This window comes from Phaethon aethereus (assembly GCF_964289735.1).
Source record: "Phaethon aethereus genome assembly, chromosome: 36".
Classification (NCBI taxonomy): Eukaryota; Metazoa; Chordata; class Aves; order Phaethontiformes; family Phaethontidae; genus Phaethon; species Phaethon aethereus.
This window is the reverse complement of record NC_138612.1, coordinates 408,358-425,578: the sequence shown is the minus strand read 5'-3', so window position 1 is coordinate 425,578 and position 17,221 is coordinate 408,358. Positions and strand designations below refer to the sequence as shown.

At 68.7% G+C, this 17,221-nt stretch overlaps 1 protein-coding gene across 1 annotated transcript; it reads right to left on the bottom strand.

The window, feature by feature from the left end:
- Positions 1-1,106: 1,106 nt before the first annotated feature.
- Positions 1,107-3,089, bottom strand: LOC309414974 (AP-1 complex subunit sigma-1A; the record flags this gene model as incomplete). Its single annotated transcript, XM_082012356.1, has 2 exons — positions 1,107-1,215; positions 2,911-3,089. Coding segments are annotated over 2 exons (288 nt in total), but the record flags the coding sequence as incomplete, so codon positions are not given.
- Between the last annotated feature and the right edge of the window lie 14,132 nt (positions 3,090-17,221).

The window sequence follows — 17,221 nt, the reverse complement described above, 5'->3', positions numbered from 1 at the left end:
GTCCTGGTGGCCCCGGGGTGCCCCAAGGTCCCACACCAAGGCCCTGGGGGGGGTCCGGGTGGCCCCGGGGTGCCCCAAGGTCCCACACCAAGGCCCTGAGGTGGTCCTGGTGGCCCTGGGGTGCCCCAAAGTCCCACACCAAGGCCCTGGGGTGGTCCAGGTGGCCCCGGGGTGCCCCAAGGTCCCACACCAAGGCCCTGGGGGGGTCCTGGTGGCCCCGGGGTGCCCCAAGGTCCCACATCATGGTCGTGGGGTGGCCCAAGGTCCCACAGCATGGCCCTGGGGTGGTCCTGGTGGCCCTGGGGTGGCCACAGCACCCACAGCATGGCCCTGGGGTGGCCCAAGGACCTGTAGCATGGCCCTGGGGTGGTCCTTGTAGCTCTGGGGTGGCCCAAGAACCCACAGCATGGCCCTGGGGTGCCCCAAGGTCCCACATCATGGCCCTGGGGGGGTCCTGGTGGCCCTGGGGTGCCCCAAGGTCCCACACCAAGGCCCTGAGGTGGTCCTGGTGGCCCTGGGGTGGCCCAAGGTCCCACACCAAGGCCCTGGGGGGGTCCTGGTGGCCCTGGGGTGCCCCAAGGTCCCACACCAAGGCCCTGGGGGGGTCCTGGTGGCCCTGGGGTGCCCCAAGGTCCCACACCAAGGCCCTGGGGGGGTCCTGGTGGCCCCGGGGTGCCCCAAGGTCCCACACCAAGGCCCTGGGGGGGTCCTGGTGGCCCTGGGGTGCCCCAAGGTCCCACACCAAGGCCCTGGGGGGGTCCTGGTGGCCCCGGGGTGCCCCAAGGTCCCACACCAAGGCCCTGGGGTGGTCCTGGTGACCCTGGGGTGCCCCAAGGTCCCACATCATGGTCGTGGGGTGGCCCAAGGTCCCACAGCATGGCCCTGGGGGGGTCCTGGTGGCCCCGGGGTGCCCCAAGGTCCCACACCAAGGCCCTGGGGTGGTCCTGGTGGCCCTGGGGTGCCCCAAGGTCCCACACCAAGGCCCTGGGGTGGTCCTGGTGGCCCTGGGGTGCCCCAAGGTCCCACATCATGGCCTTGGGGTGGCCCCAGCACCCCCGTACCCGCCTCCCCGGGGTCTCCCCACGCCCCCCTCGGCGGCCACTCACGCTGCCGAAGTACTTGTCGAGCAGCTCGACGTAGCGGTGGATCAGCTCCAGCGTGATGAGCTCGTTGTCCTGCCCTTCAATGGCGCAGCAGAAGTAGAGGCTGGCGTACCTGGGGAGGGGGGCACGCGGACAAAACGGGGCTGGGGGGAGGCCCCGCGGCGCCCCCAAAACCCCCGGAGGAAGGAGGCCCCCTCCCCAACGAGCCCCGACGCGCGCCGCCGTAGCCACCTCGGCCGCGCTGGGTTGGGGTGGCCTCGGGGACACCCGGGGGGTGGGATTTTGGGGCCGTCGGGCGAAGACGTCGGGGGGGTCGAGCGCCCCAGGCGGGGGACGGCACCGCTCGCGCCGGCGGCGAACGAGCGCGGGACTAATTATCTCCCGACGACCCCGCGACGACGGGTACCGGCGCAAAAATTCACCGACACCCAAAAATCGAGCATCCCGACCCCCAAAACGGCCCCTTCCAGCTCTCCCGGACCGTGGCGGGACCACCGAGCGGGACCCCTCCGGGCGCTCGGGACCCCTCAAGGTCGAATTGGGGCCTCAAGTTCGAATTGGGGCCAAAATCGCCCGTTTGGGGCTCAACTCTTCACCCGTCGAGCAACGCGAAAGCGTTTGCCGTATTTCACCGGATCGAGGGGGAACTTCATCTATACGTCCCTCCTCTTTAGGTGTCTTTATATTTCGGGTCGAAAGAGGCCCCGTCGGGTCACCTCGTCCCCACCCCCCGCCGTGATGACATCGTCATTTGCGGCAGACTCTCGCCCTTCCGAAGTATACACAAAGCGCAACAAATCACGCGCTACGTCACCGCGCCGAAATCCCCGGCACCCGATTCCTTTCGTCGTCAACCGCTCGAGCGGGTCCGGGACGAGGCGTGGGCTCCGCCGCCCCTCGACCCCTCCTAGAAGGGGGTCCTCCATCCCTAGTCATAAACCGTTGGCCAAGCCTAGGCCTAAGGGTGGATTTGGGTCTTCTCCGCCCCTCGTGACCCAACGGGAGGGCGTTCCTCAACCTCCCTTCCCTAACCTTAGTCATAAACCGTTGGCCAAGCCTAGGCCTAAGGGTGGATTTGGGTCTTCTCCGCCCCTCGTGACCCAACGGGAGGGCGTTCCTCAACCTCCCTTCCCTAACCTTAGTCATAAACCGTTGGCCAAGTCTAGGCCTAAGAGTGGATTTGAGTCAACTCCGCCCCTCGTGACCCAACGGGAGGGCGTTCCTCAACCTCCCTTGCCTAACCTTAGTCATAAACCGTTAGCCTAGGCCTAAGTCTGGGCCTAGGGGTGGATTTGGGTCCTCTCTGCCCCTCGTGACCCAACGGGAGGGTCTCCCCCACTTTGTCCCCTCAACAGACACCCAAACCACGCTGACCCAACCGATCCGCGAGCAAATCCCTCCAATCTCACTCTGCTCCGGTTTCTCCCCGTTTACGTTTCCACGGCCAACGAGCCGGCGAGCGGACGCGCCCCGTGTCACCGGCGACGGGACGAGGGGAAACGTCCTCGAGCTGCGCCGCCGGCGGGGGGGGAGGGGCTTAGACCCGATATTAGGACAAATTTCCTTACGGAGAGAGCGGTCAAGCGTCGGCACAGGCCGTGCCTTCGGGCCGCGGTTCGGCGTCCGCGCCGGCGTCGCGTCGACCGCCGGGACTCGGCGACCTCAACGCCCTTTCCCCCCCCTCAACGCCGCCCCGAAAACCCCCTTCCCCGCCCCCCTTCCGCTCCGAAGGCGGAACTTTCACCGAGCCCCGAAGGTTTCGGGCGCCGGCGCGCGGAGGGGCCCCCGACCCCTCGCTTCGCGTCACCTCTTGTAGACGACCTTGAGGTCCCTCCACTCCAGGAAGCTGCACATCTTGGGTTTGCGGGCCAGGACCACCTGCATCAGCTCCCGCACCATCTTCTTCTTGTCGCGGTCGGCGGTGGCCAGGTACCACTTCTGCAGGCGCAGCTTGCCTTGCCGGCTGAAGAGCAGCATGAAGCGCATCTGGGGGCGGGGAGAGGGTCAGCGGGGAGGGGGCTGGGGGGGGGGGGGGCCGGGGAGGGGGGGTGGGGGGTGGGGAGGGGGGGAGGGGGGGGGGGTGGTGGGGCTGGGGAGGGTGGGAGGGGGGGTGGGGAGGGGGGGTGGGGAGGGGGGTGGTGGGGCTGGGGAGGGTGGGAGGGGGGGTGGGGAGTGGGGTGGTGGGGCTGGGGAGGGGGGGAGGGGGGGTGGGGAGGGGGGGTGGGGAGGGGGGTGGTGGGGCTGGGGAGGGGGGGAGGGGGGGTAGGGAGGGGGGTAGGTGGGCTGGGGAGTGGGGTGGTGGGGCTGGGGAGGGAGGGGGGCCGGGGAGGGGGGCTGGGGAGTGGGGTGGTGGGGCTGGGGGCCGGGGAGGGGGGTGGGTGGGCTGGGGTGGGGGGGTGGTGGGGCTGGGGAGGGTGGGAGGGGGGCTGGAGAGGGAGGTGGTGGGGCTGGGGAGGGGGGTGGGGGGGTTGGGGGCTGGGAGGGGGGTGGGGGGGTGGTGGGCTGGGGAGGGGGGCTGGGGTGGTGGGGGGGGGGGTGGGAGGCTGGGGAGGGGGGCCGGGGAGGGGGGTGTGGGGCCAGGGAGGGGGGTAGCGGGGCTGGGAGGGCTGGGGAGGGGGTAGGGGGGCTGGGGTGGGGGTTAAGGGGGCTGGGGAGGGTGGGAGGGGGGCTGAGGAGGGGGGGAGGGGGGCTGGGGCTGGGGGTGGGGAGGGGAGTGGGTGTGTGGGGCTGGGGAGGGGGAGGTGGGGGGGCCGGGGAGGAGGGTGTGAGGGTGGGGAGGGGGCTGGGGGGGGGGAGGGGGGAGGCAGTGGGGGGCTGGGGGGCAGGTTGGGGAGAGGGCACGGGGGGGACATGGGGCAGGTCCGTGGGGCGGGGGGGGGGTCACGGGGGGCTGTGGGGGGGGTCACGGGGGGTCGTGGGGAGCGGAGGGGCTGTGGGGGGTCACGGGGGGGTGTGGGGGGTCACGGGGGGTGTAGGGGGGGTCACGGGGGGTCGTGGGGAGCGGAGGGGCTGTGGGGGGTCACGGGGGGCGGGGGGGGTCACGGGGGGTCGTGGGGAGCGGAGGGGCTGTGGGGGGTCACGGGGGGGGGTCACGGGGGGTGTGGGGGGGGTCACGAGGGGTCGTGGGGTGCGTCAGCGTGGGGACACGGAGCCAGCGTGGGTGGGTGGGGGTGGCGAGGACACAGGGCCGGGTCAGAGGTCAGAGGTCAGGCCCGCTGGGGGGGGGGGGGAAGCCCCCCACATACGCCGGCTCCCCCGTCACGTGACACCCTCCCTCACGTGACACCCTCCCTCACGTGACACCCTCCCTCACGTGACACCCTCCCTCACGTGACACCCTCCCTCACGTGACACCCCCCTCGGCTCGGCCCGGCCCGGCCCGGCGCTTCTTCCTCCTCCTCCTCCTCCTCCCTGCCCCGGTTCTCCGCCCGCCGCCGCCTCCCGGAGCGCCGGGCCGGGCTCACCATAGCGCCGGGGCCGGGGCCGGGGCCGGTCCCGGTACCGGTAGAGTCGGACTCGGCCGCTCTTCGCCCTCCCGGCAGCGCCGCGCCGGGCCCGGCCTCCCCGCGCATGCGCCGCCCCGCCCCTTTCTCCTCCCCCGGAGGGGCGGAGCTTGTCGCCGAGGCAACGGGGAGGGGTTTCCTAGGGAAGGGGGCGGGGCTGTTGCCCTGGCGACGGGGGAGAGCGGCAGCCGGGCGGGACTCCCTAGTAACGGTTGCTGGGGGGGGGGGCGGTGTGTGTGTCTGTTTCCATGGCAACAGGGCCACCGGGTGGTTTCCGTGGCAACGGGCGTGTTGTGGGGGAGGCCTGGGGTTGTCTCCACGGCGACCCGAGGGCGGGTGTCCTATCGCCATGGCAACAGGCTGGCTCCAGCGGGGACGGACTCCCATCTCCATAGCAACGGGACAACGGAGGGGGGCCGTTGCCATGGCGGTGGTGGTGGTGGGTTTCCATGGCGACAGCAAGGGTGGGCCATCCCCCCCGTCTGTCGCCATGGTGACGGGGGGGCGGGGTAGGAGTTGGGGGGCAGATTTTGGGGTGTTACAGGGGGAATTTGGGGTGTTACAGGGGCAGATTCGGGGGTGACGGGGGCTCAAACCCAACCCCTCAAACCCCCGAACACCCAAACTTGACCCCAACACCGGGACCACTCCACTGGGACGTGGAGGTTGTCCCCAACACCGGGACGGGACCCTAACACCACGGTGGGGGGTTGACCCCAACACCGAGACACGGGGATTGACCCCAACACCAAGATGTCATGGCTGACCCCAACACCGGGACGTGACCCCAACACCATGGTGGAGGGTTGACCCCAAGACCGGGACATGGGGGTTGACCCCAACACCGGACACGATGGTTGACCCCAACACCAGGATGTGGTTGTTGACCCCAACACCGGGACGTGACCCCAACACCATGACGGGGGGCTGACCCCAACACCGAGACACGGTGGTTGACCCCAACACCAAGATGTCATGGTTGACCCCAACACCGGGACGTGACCCCAACACCATGGTGGAGGGTTGACCCCAAGACCGGGACATGGGGGTTGACCCCAACACCAAGACACAGGGGTTGACCCCAACACTGAGATGTCATGGTTGACCCCAACACCGGGACGTGACCCCAACACCATGGTGGAGGGTTGACCCCAAGACCGGGACATGGGGGTTGACCCCAACACCGGACACGATGGTTGACCCCAACACCAGGATGTGGTTGTTGACCCCAACACCGGGACGTGACCCCAACACCATGACGGGGGGCTGACCCCAACACCGAGACACGGTGGTTGACCCCAACACCAAGATGTCATGGTTGACCCCAACACCGGGACGTGACCCCAACACCGGGACGGCGCTGTCCCCCACACCGGGACGTGGGGGGTGACCCCCCCAAATATATTACTCTCCCCAATAAATTACAGCTCTCCTCAGCCCCACAGCCCCCCACGGGGGGCCCAACCGCCCATGGGGCAGACCCCGCCGTGGGGCTGACCCCGCCGTGGGGCTGACCCCGCCGTGGGGCGCTCAGGGTTCCGTCACCTGTCCCACGAAGAGGATGGCGCCTGTGGGGGGAGAGAGGAGTCAGGGAGCCCCCCAAACCCAAACCAATGGGGCACAGAGCGCCCCGACCCCCACCCATGGGGAAGAGACCCCCCCCAGACCCACATCGATGGGGCATGGAGCCCCCTGACCCAAATCCATGGGGCACGGGGCCCCCAGACCCATAGCCATGGGGCACGGAGCCCCCCGACCCAAATCCATGGGGCGCAGAGCCTCCCCAAATCCATGGGGCATGGAGCCCCCTGACCCACAGCCATAGGAAAGAGACACCCCGCCCCAGACCCACATCGATGGGGCATGGAGCCCCCCAGACCCAAATCCATGGGGCGCAGAACCTCCCCCGACCCAAATCCATGGGGCACAGAGCCCCCAGACCCATAGCCATGGGGCACGGAGCCCCCCAACCCAAATCCAGGGGTCCCAACACCCCATTCCCAGGGACCCGGGGGTCCGGCACCCATCACCCCCATTCCCAGGGGTCCCGACACCCCATTCCCAGGGGTCCCGACACTCAATTCCTGGGGGTCCTGGGGGTCCAGCACTCCATTCCCAGGGACCCGGGGGTCCAGCACCCATCACCCCCATTCCCAGGGGTCTGGCACCCCATTCCCGGGGGTCCAGCACCCAATTCCCGGGGGTCCCGGGGGTCCAGCACCCCAATCCCAGGGGTCCCAACACCCCACCCCCAAGGACCCGGGGGTCCAGCACCCATCACCCCCATTCCCAGGGGTCCCGACACCCCATTCCCAGGGGTCCAGCACCCCATTCCATTGTCCTTGTCCCCACCCCCGGGGTGAAATATCAGCCCGGAGGTTCTTCCGTGGCTCCTTCCCAGCCCCTCACCGGGAAGGGGACAAAGGGCTGTGGGGCGGAGGGTGGCTCTGGTGGCTTTGGGAGGGGGAGACATCGAGGGGGGCCCAAGCCCACGGCATGGCCAACGGGTGGTGGGAATGTCGGGGGGTCCCAAGGCAGTAGCACCCACGGCATGGCCAATGGGTGGTGGGAACGTTGGGGGGTCCCAAGGTGGTACCACCCACGTCATGGCCAATGGGTGGTGGGAGCATCAGGGGGGGTCCCAAGGTGGTACCACCCATGGCATGGCCAATGGGTGGTGGGAACGTCGGGGGGTCCCAAGGTGGTACCACCCACGTCATGGCCAATGGGTGGTGGGAGCATCAGGGGGGGTCCCAAGGTGGTAGCACCCAATGGCATGGCCAATGGGTGGTGGGAACGTCGGGGGGTCCCAAGGTGGTACCACCCACGTCATGGCCAATGGGTGGTGGGAGCATCAGGGGGGGTCCCAAGGTGGTAGCACCCAATGGCATGGCCAATGGGTGGTGGGAACGTTGGGGGGTCCCAAGGTGGTACCACCCACGTCATGGCCAATGGGTGGTGGGAGCATCAGGGGGGGTCCCAAGGTGGTACCACCCATGGCATGGCCAACGGGTGGTGGGAATGTCGGGGGGTCCCGAGGTGGCACCGCCCACGGACGGTGGGTCATGCAAGGAAGGAAACAGGGTCTGGGGTCACCCACCTGAGCAGCTCCACCCCGCGCCGCTCTCCGGGGGGTGGGGGGTTGTCACCCCAGGGTCACCGCCGTTCCCACAGAGGGGGCGGGAAAGGCGGAAGCGCGCCCGAGTTCACGCGCCGGCGCTGGGGCCGCCGCCAGCCGGCGCCGTGCCCCGTCCCCGCGCGCTAAAATTAGCAATTTATTATTTTATTGTTTCCGCCCCGCCCCCCCCCTCCCCCCTCCCCCCTCCCCTGGCAGCTGGGAGGTGGGGAGGGGGACGGGTGCGGCCCCAGCCCGACCTGACGGGTCCTGCCGTGGGGCGGGAGGGTCCCCCGCGGGCAGCGGGGTCCCGTGGGTGGCAGCGTGGGGATCCTGGGGGGGGTGGGTGGGGCGGGGTGGGGGGTGTCGCCCTCAGAAAGGGGTGTAGAAGCGGCGGTAATGGCCCCTCGCCCCCTCCCCAGGTCTGCACGGGGGTTGTCCCAGTAAAAACCAGTGCCACCGGAGCGTTTCCAGAGTCTTTACTGGGAGGAAAGAGGGGGTCCAGCCCCAGTTTTGGGGCGGGGGGGTGGAATCCTCACCCTTGAAGGGAGTTTGGGGAGGGGGCCAAGTGGGGACATGACCCTGGCAGGGGGGTCACGTCCCGAAAGTGCCAATGGGGGTGAGGTCACGACCTGTCCGGTGATGACAATTAGTGAGGTCACCTCCCTGAACGTGGGGTCGCGACCTGGAAGCAGAGTCACAGCCCTACAAGGGCTCACGGGAAGGGGGCGAGGACCCCGGCTATGGGGTTAAAGCCCCCCTGAAGAGGGTCTGGGGTCCCACAGTGCAGAGGTGCTGGTGGCTGCGGTGGCCGTGGAGGTGCTGGTGGCCGTGGTGGCTCTGAAGGTTCTGGTGGCCATGGTGGCCATGGAGGTGCTGGTGGCTGTGGTGGTTGTGAAGGTGCTGGTGGCCACGGTAGCCATGGAGGTGCTGGTGGCCATGGTAGCCATGAAGGTGTTGGTGGCCACGGTGACCATGGAGGTGCTGACAGTGGCCATGGAGGTGCTGGTGGCCACGGTGGCCGTGGAGGTGCTGACAGTGGCCATGGAGGTGCTGGTGGCCACGGTAGCTCTGAAGGTGCTGGTGGCCATGGTAGCCATGAAGATGTTGGTGGCCACGGTGGCCATGGAGGTGCTGGTGGCCACGGTGGCCGTGGAGGTGTTTGTTTTGTTCCCGGCCGCGCTCGCCGGCCGCCGCCGGGTCGCTTTGGAGGAGCGGGGGGCGCGGCACGCGTCCGCGGGAGGACGGGGTTCCTCGGGGCCGGGGGGCGGCCGACCTTCATCCTCCTCTTCCTCCCGGTGGATCCGCCGCTGCCACGGGTGCCGCGTCCCCCTGAGGTTCATCCCGCGCCGGCTCGCGCCTCGGGCGCGCCGCGCGCCGCCGGGAGCGCGGGCCGGGGCGGGGGCGCGGGCCGGTGCCGGCCCTGAGCTCTTACGGAGCGCGGGGGGGACGGCGGCGGGGAGACCTCCCCCCACCCTCGTGTTGGCGCCCTTCGCATCCAGCTCTTGGGCTTTTTTTTGTCTCGTTTCTCCTTTTTTTCTCGGGAAATTTGCCCGGGAAAACTCCCCAGCCCTCTCCGCGCCCAAAAGCATCCTCCGACCGACAAGCCCGATAAAAACCCACCACCAAAACCCCCCCGAAAGGCCCCAAAAGCCGTGCCGTGCCCAAAGACCCCCCTTGGCTCGTAATTGAGGTTCTCCAGCCGCGGCCGCGCCGCCGCTCTCCTCCATTAAGCCGCCCTTACGCAATCAGCCGCGCTTAACGAGGTCTAAAAGCTCCGGGACGCGCCGGCCGCTGCGCTCGGGGCTGGGGGGGGGATGCGGGCAGGGGGTGGATTGGCGTCGGCGGCCGCGGCGCCGGAGCCGGGGAGGAGGACGGGGAGGAGGAGGAGGAGGAGGAAGGCGAGAGGAAAAGATGGAAACCTTCGTCTTCCCGCTCACCGATCCCGGAGCGCCGGTGGGGGAAGACCGAACGCCACCCCTCACGGAAACGGGGGGACACCCCCCTCCCCTCCGCCTCCCCGGTGACACCCCACCCCGAGACCTACCCACAAATCCTTGGCCGCCCTCCAGCGAGCGGGGAAAGGCCCTTTTCCACCCCAAAAACAAACACCCGTAATCTCTCCGGCCGGCACGGGGGTGCCGGGCGGGGCGAGGGGGTGCCGGGCGGGGTGGGTAATATTCGGTGGAAGAGGATAAATATTTATTGTATGCCTGGACGGGCGGGTGTCGGCCGGGGGCTCCTCCCCACCGGAGTTTTGCAAACGAAGGGTTTTGCGGAATTTCTTCCTCCTCCGGTCCCGGTTGGGTCTTCCCACCTCGTTTCCAGCCTAAGTTGGTGGCACGGCTGTGGGGATCCCCCTCCGAACCCGACCCTGACCCCCAAAATCCAACTGTGACCCACAAAAGTCCAATTGTCACCCAAAAAAAACCAACCATGACTCCCAGGATCCACCTGTGACCCCCAAAACCCCAACTGTGACTCCCAAATCCCAATTGTGACCCCCAAAACCCCAACTGTGACTCCCAAATCCCAATTGTGACCCCAAAAACCCCAACTGTGACCCCCAAAACCCAATTGTGACCCCAAAAAACCCAATTGTGACCCCCAAAACATCAACTGTGACTCCCAAATCCCAATTGTGACCCCCAAAACCCCAACTGTTACTCCCAAAACCCAATTGTGACCCCCAAAACATCAACTGTGACTCCCAAATCCCAATTGTGACCCCAAAAACCCCAACTGTGACCTGCAAAACCCCAACTGTGACTCCCAAAACCCAATTGTGACCCCAAAAAACCCAATTGTGACCCCCAAAACCCCAACTGTGACTCCCAAAACCCAATTGTGACCCCAAAAAATCCAATTGTGACAACCAAAAACCCAACTGAGACCCCAAAAAACCCAACTGTGACCCGCAAAACCGCAACTGTGATGCCCAAACCCCAACTGTGATCCCCAAAACCCAATTGTGACCCCCAAAAAAGCAACTGTGACTCCCCAAAATGCCAACTGTGGCTCCCAAAACCCAGTTGTGACCCCCCAAAAAACCCAATTTTGACAACCAAAACCCCAACTGTGACTCACAAAACCCAACTGTGCCCCCCCAAAACGACTGTGACCCCCGAAAACCCAACTGTGACACCCAAAACTCAATTGTCACCCCAAAACCACAATTGTGACCCCCAAAAACCCAACCATGACTCACAAAACCCCAACTGTGACCCCCCAAAACCCAACCACGACTCCCAAGACCCCAACCGTCACCCCCAAGACCCCAACTGTGACCCCCAAAACCCCTCACCGTGACCTCCAGCCCCAAAATCTTGACACCTCCGAGCAGGACGGTGGCGTTGGCACCCTGCTTTTGGGAATTATTCCCCCTGCCCCCCCTTCCCAGCCCCACCTTTCCAAGTTTTTTCTGAGGAGGTGGAATAATTACGTCAATAAATACGATTTCCACCAAGATAAGGAGCACCTGGCTCCGGTGAGGATTCGTGAGCCGGACCGAGCCCCCAAACCCGCTTGGTTTTGCCCCAAAAATGAGAAATGCTGGGGGGGGGGAGGGGGGAGGAATTCCCCACCTCCCCTCTCCGGACAGGTCGAGGTCTTTAGTCGCTCCCACCCCCCCAACCCACCCATGCCAAGGGTCCTGCCTGCTGTGGGGCACCAAGGAACCGACACCCACCAGCTATTTTTGGAGGGGGGGTGTCACAGGGATGCCGCGCCTTCTGCCAGCACCTGCAAAGAGGGGAGGGAGCAATGAGGGTGGGGTCCGTGTCCCCCCGCCCGCCCCCGGCGTCCGCCGTGCCGGCCGCAGCACCGGCGCTGCCCGGGTGTCCTACCGGCATGGCGGGCGCCGCCACCTCCGCGCTGGGCGTGTAGGAGCTCTGCCCGTAGGGACCTGGAAGAGGAAAAGGGTTGAGGGTCAGGCAGGGTCGGGGGTCTCCCCGCTAAGGGGGTGGTTTTGCCCCCCGCCCCACACCTCCTCCAACGGGGCTCACCTTGCCAGGGCGCGGAGCCTCTGCCGTTGACGTGGTAGATGCCGGTGGCGTGGGCGTTGCGCCGGCCGTCCGGCCAGCCGCCCTCCTCACCCGTCACGCTGCGGAGCCGGGAACCGATGACCCCGCGGGGTCTTGCGGGTGGGGCAAGGGGGCGGGGGGGGGAGACGCCGGAGCTCATGGGCTCCGGCATTGGGGTCTCGACCTTCCCTGGGGGTTGAGGAGTTGAACCATCCCACCCCCTGTGGGGACAAGCTACCGCCCCCCAAGTTTTGGGGAAGGGGCGCATCTGAGGGCAGCTTGGTGCCAGCCCCAACTGTCCTCCCTGGACCCCCTTGTGGACGCCCCCCGCTCCCCCCCCCCAGCCTTTTCACCTGGCACCAGAAGATTTCTTCTTCCCTTGGGCCAGGCAGGTGGTGAGGATGATGCAAAGGACAAGCAGGATGAGGAGGGTCAGCCCCAGCCCCAGCCCCACACCCAGCCCCAGCCCCAGTTTGCTGATGTGGGTCTGGCAGCGGTCGCCAGATGTCAGGTACCAAGGCACGTCCGGGCAGCTGTGGGGATGATGCGTCATGGGCGGGGTCCCCACCCCCCGGATCCGGCCCAGGGTGGAGGTTGGGGATTGGGACCTTCCAAGAAACCCACCAGGTTCCCAGGGCCCTCCCCAGAGCTGGGGAGAACCTGGGAGACCCAGTCCCATGTCCATGGGTCGGCATTGAGGTTTGGGGTTGTGGTCAAGGGCTTTTGGGAGCCAAGGGTTGGGTTTGGAGGGCGGGGGCTGGGATGTTGGGCTCAAGTTTGGGGCCTGGGGGTCAAGGGTTGGGTTTGGAGGGCGGGGATTGGCATGTTGGGCTCAAGTTTGGGGCTTGGGGGTCAAGGCCTGGGATGCTGGGCTCAAGTTTGGGGCCTGGGGGTCAAGGGTTGGGTTTGGAGGGCGGGGGCTGGGATGTTGGGCTCAAGTTTGGGGCCTGGGGGTCAAGGGTTGGGTTTGGAGGGCGGGGGCTGGGATGTTGGGCTCAAGTTTGGGGCCTGGGGGTCAAGGGTTGGGTTTGGAGGGCGGGGGCTGGGATGTTGGGCTCAAGTTTGGGGCCTGGGGGTCAAGGGTTGGGGTGTTGGGCTCAAGCATTTGGGTTTGGGCTCAAGGTTTTGGGTTTGGGATCAAGGCTTTGGGTTGTGGTAGGAGCTTGGGGGTCAAGGGTTGGGGTTCAGGTTACCGCTGGGGTTAGGGCTCGGGTGGGGTTAAGGGTCGAGTTGGGGTTCAGAGGTCAAGGGGCGTCGGGGCGGGTGGGGGCTGGGCTGAAGATTAAGGCTGTCACCGTGTTTAGGACCGGAATCAGGTTTACAGCCGGCGTTACGGGGCCGGGGTGAGGGCGCAAGACTGGGGGTACGGCAGGGAGGGGGCCGGGCGCGGTTTGGGGGCACGCACAAGCAGCGGGGGCCCTCCAGCGTCAGCCGGCAGAGCCCGCTGTTGCAGCCGATGGCACCGGGGACGTTGAGGCTGCAGCCGGTGACGCAGAGGAGGCTGTTCCCCACGCGGTAGGCGCGGTAGTACCGGCTGAAGTTGGCCGGCGCCAACCTTCGGCAGAGCTCTGGCGGGGAGACGCGCCCCTCGGGTGAGCTCTCCACCCCGTCCCGCTCCCCGCCGCGTCCCGGCCGCCCGCGCTCACCCGTGGCGTTGAGCGCCGGCCGCTCGGCGCGGGCGGATGCGGAGAAGGACGCGTCGAAGCAGAGCCCTTCTGGGGGAAGGAAGAGCGGAGGGCGGTCGCCGGAGGCCCCCGGGGACGTCGCGGCCGGAGCCCGAGCGGGCGGCGGGTCGCTGGGCGCCTACCCGCCGCGCGGCTGCAGTTGCGGGACTGAGCCGCGGCGTTGGCAACCTCCAGCAGCTGCCGGGCTCGGTGGCCGAGGCTGGCGGTGGGACGGTCTCCGGCCGGCGGGCGCAGCAGGACCTCGTAGGTCACCACCACGCTGCCTCTCCTGCGGGGCGGCCAGAGCGTCGGCGCGGGGCACGGCGCTGCCCGCCCGTCCCGCCCGCGTCGCCGGGCCCGTACTCACGTCAGGGCGAGGACGCGGGTGCCGCCGTAACCGGGGACGTCGCGATAGATCCGGTCCATCTGGGGGGAGACACACACGCACGCGGCGACGCGGGTCACCGGTTGGGTCACCAACCACCACTGGGTTGGGTGGCCCCTCGGCGGGGTCCTGGCCGCGACACCCCCACGGCTCGGGGGCGCGGCGGGGGGCCTCACCGCCTGGCTGAACTCGCCCGCGAAGCGGCGGTGGGCGGCGGAGGTGGCGTCCCCCATGTCCTCGGAGAAGTTCCGGTTGGTGACGCGCGCCCGCATCGTCACGGAGGGGCCCAGCTCTGCGCGGCGAGACGCCCGTCGGACGGGGACAGCCCGCGGGGTGCCCCCCGTGGGGACGGGGGGGGGGGACGGGGGGGCGGGGGGGGGGTGTCCCCACCTGCCGTGATGTTGATGGTCGGCGCCCCAAACTGGCAGTGGGGTCCCTCCACGTTGGGGGGGCAGAGACAACTCACCCCCGTCCAGTGACCCCCGTTCTGGCAGGGGTCTGTGGGGAGAAGGACCCATGGGTACCCCCCCCCGCCTGCCCGCGCCCCCCTTTTCTCCCCTCCCGTGGCGCCGAGCGCCCCGCGCGCTCCCCCAGACGCATCCAGCCGGGCGCACCGTCGCCACCACCCGCCGCCCCCTCCCAGGTCTTTTTTTTTTGGGGGGGGGACGACACACGCGGAGACACACGCGGCGCCTGGTCCCAACCGGCGGCTCCCCTCCCCGGGGGGTCCTCTCCCGGCGAGGGCTGGGGCGCGGGGGGTCTCCGCGCGAGCGCCCACGCCGGGGACGACCCACCGACCTGCGGTGGTTGGGACGGGCGCGGTGACGGTTCCGCCGGTGCTCCTCGCCGGCGCGCTGCTCCTCGTAGGCGGGTTGGGCGCCGCCGGGGACGCGGTGGGGACGGCGGCGGTGGCGCGGCGGCGCTCGCACCGCGGGCCGTAAAACCCGCCGGCGCAGTAGCACTCGGTACCCACGGCCGTGCCTCCGTTCCGGCAAGCCGTGGCTTCGTCGTGGGCGTTGCAACGCGGCCCGGCCCGGCCCGGCGGGCAGACGCAGCGGTCGCCCACTGCCGTGCTGCCCTCGGCGCAGCGGTCGGCGGCGTCCGCCGTCTCGCAAGTGGGGCCGGAGTAGCCGGGGGGGCAAAGGCATCGAGTCAAGTTGGCGACGCCACCGTTGCGGCAGACGACTGGAAGAGAGGCGGGGGCAGAGGGACGTGGGGAGGGGACCCCCGCGTCCCGGCCACCCCACCCCCCGGCTGCGACCTGCGCCCGCCCTTCCTCCTCCCGCCCCGGGAGACCCCCGGGAAGGACAGCCCCCCCGCCCCAGGGACCCCACGCCAGGACACCCGCCGACCACCCACGTCCACCCTCCTCTCCCTCCTCCTCCTCCCCGCCCCAAGCCCCAGAAGACCCCGTGTCCCTCCCGGCCCCCACCCCGAGGACGCCGTGCCGCGACACCCACTGGCTGGAGGGCTGGACCCGTGCGGGAGGTAGAGGCAGAGGGTGGCCGAGGTGGTGGCGGCAGCTCCGCTGGTTGAAGACGACCGGCTGGCGCTGGCGGCGGAGCCAGGACCCGCTGTCGTGGCCGTGGTGGCACCCGGGGGGACCGCGTGGGTGGCGCTGGGCCGGGCCGGCACCGCGGTGGCCGAAGAGGCGGCGGGGAGCGTGGCCGTGGCGTCGCTTCCCGCGGCCGTGACGTCGCTTTCCGGGAGGGTGAGCGGCGCACCTGCCGTGTTGCTTCCCGCGGGGGTGGCCGGGGCGGCCGTGGCGTGGCTTCCCGGGGCGGTCGGGACGGCGGCCGGGGTCTCCGTGGGACGCGCGGTGCCGTTGACATGCGACGTCGGCGCGGAGACGGTCTCGTCGCCCGCCGGACGCGGGGTCCCGGCTGCGGTGGGCAGCGCGGCAGTGGACGGGCCGGCGCACTCGCACCGGGGTCCCCAGGCTGCCGGGGGGCAGCGGCAGGCCGACCCCACCAGCGTGCCGCCGTTTAGGCACGAGCTGGGCCGCTCCGGGTACTGGCAAGCGGCTCCCCAGTACCCCGGCAGACACACGCACGCCGTCCCGAAAGCCGCGGCCCCGTTCCGGCAGGCGCTGGCGGGGTCGGGGCGTTCGCAAAGGGGACCCCGAAATCCCGGCGGGCAGTAGCACTTTGTCCCCACGGCGGTGCCGCCGTTTTGGCAAGCCTTGGCGGGGTCGTGGGTCTCGCAGCGGGTACCGTTGTAGCCGGGGGGGCACACGCATCCCTCCCCCACCACTGTGCCGCCGTTCTCGCAGGGGGCTGGAAGGTACCTCGGGTTGGGGGTGGGGGGACACGCGAAACGCGACTCCCAGACCCCCCGGCTGGAGGAGGGACCCGAGAGTCCGGCTCCGCTCCCGCCCCGACGCCGAGGAGTCAAAGTCGTCCAACCCAACCCGCCGCGGAGAAGACCCAGGAGTCCGGGTGGGGTGTCCCCCCGCCCCCAAAACCCACCTCCGACCAGTGCCCAAGGCAACGAGTCCCCCACCCGGAGAAGGGAATTGGGGAACGGGCACCCACAGGGGGGCTTTGCCCCTTGCTCGGGGGGCAGGCGGGGCACCCTCATGAGCCCCCCGGGCTGGGGCTAACACCCATGTGCCAAGGGCAGTTGGGTGGTCCAAATTCTTCCTCGAGGAGCTACCAGGGAGCCCAGAAAGAGCCCAAAACCCCCGGAGGGATTTTCCGGAGGAGGTGGGACGATGCCGCGCTGCCGTCGGATGGAGACGTCTCCATCTTGCCCCTTCTCTTACCTGACAGAGCCTCCAAGGGGACGAGGAGGAGGAGGAAGAAGCAGCAACCCAACTCCATCGCCAGCAGAACCCAGAGGAGCCGGACGCTGCGGAGAGACTGACCCGGAGGGCACCGGACGCGGGGACTTTTTGTGCCGAGGCCGGCACCGTCATCAACCGCAAGGTAGGGCCGCGCCGGTAAATAATTGCCGAGCAATTTTTATCAAATCCCGAAATAGAAAAGGGCGTGAGGAGGCCCAGACGGCCCCGGGATGTCCCACCTTCCTGCTCAGCTCCGGACCGGCCACGACGGGCCCAACCCTTGCGCCAGAAAGGAGGGAGGGCGGGAGCCGTGGCTCCCCCGCCACGCTGATAAGATTAGGACAAGACGCGGTGAGTCCCCTCCGTTACCGGCACCCGCTGGTCCGGCCCCACCTTGGGGTGCTGTCCCCTCTCCAAACCTCCTGGGGATGGACGGACGGACGGACGGGCGAAGGGGTAGTCAAGGGCTCGGTCCCTGCCGGATCCCCACGTCCGCAGCCTCTCCCCACCTGAGGTCCAAGTCCCTTGGGTGCTGGGGGGGGTCCTGAGCCACCCCCAGGCTGTCCCCAGTGTCTGCCAGTACTTCCCAGGGCTCCCCAGTGTGTCCCAGTAACACCCAGGGCTCCTTGGGGTGTCCCAGTACT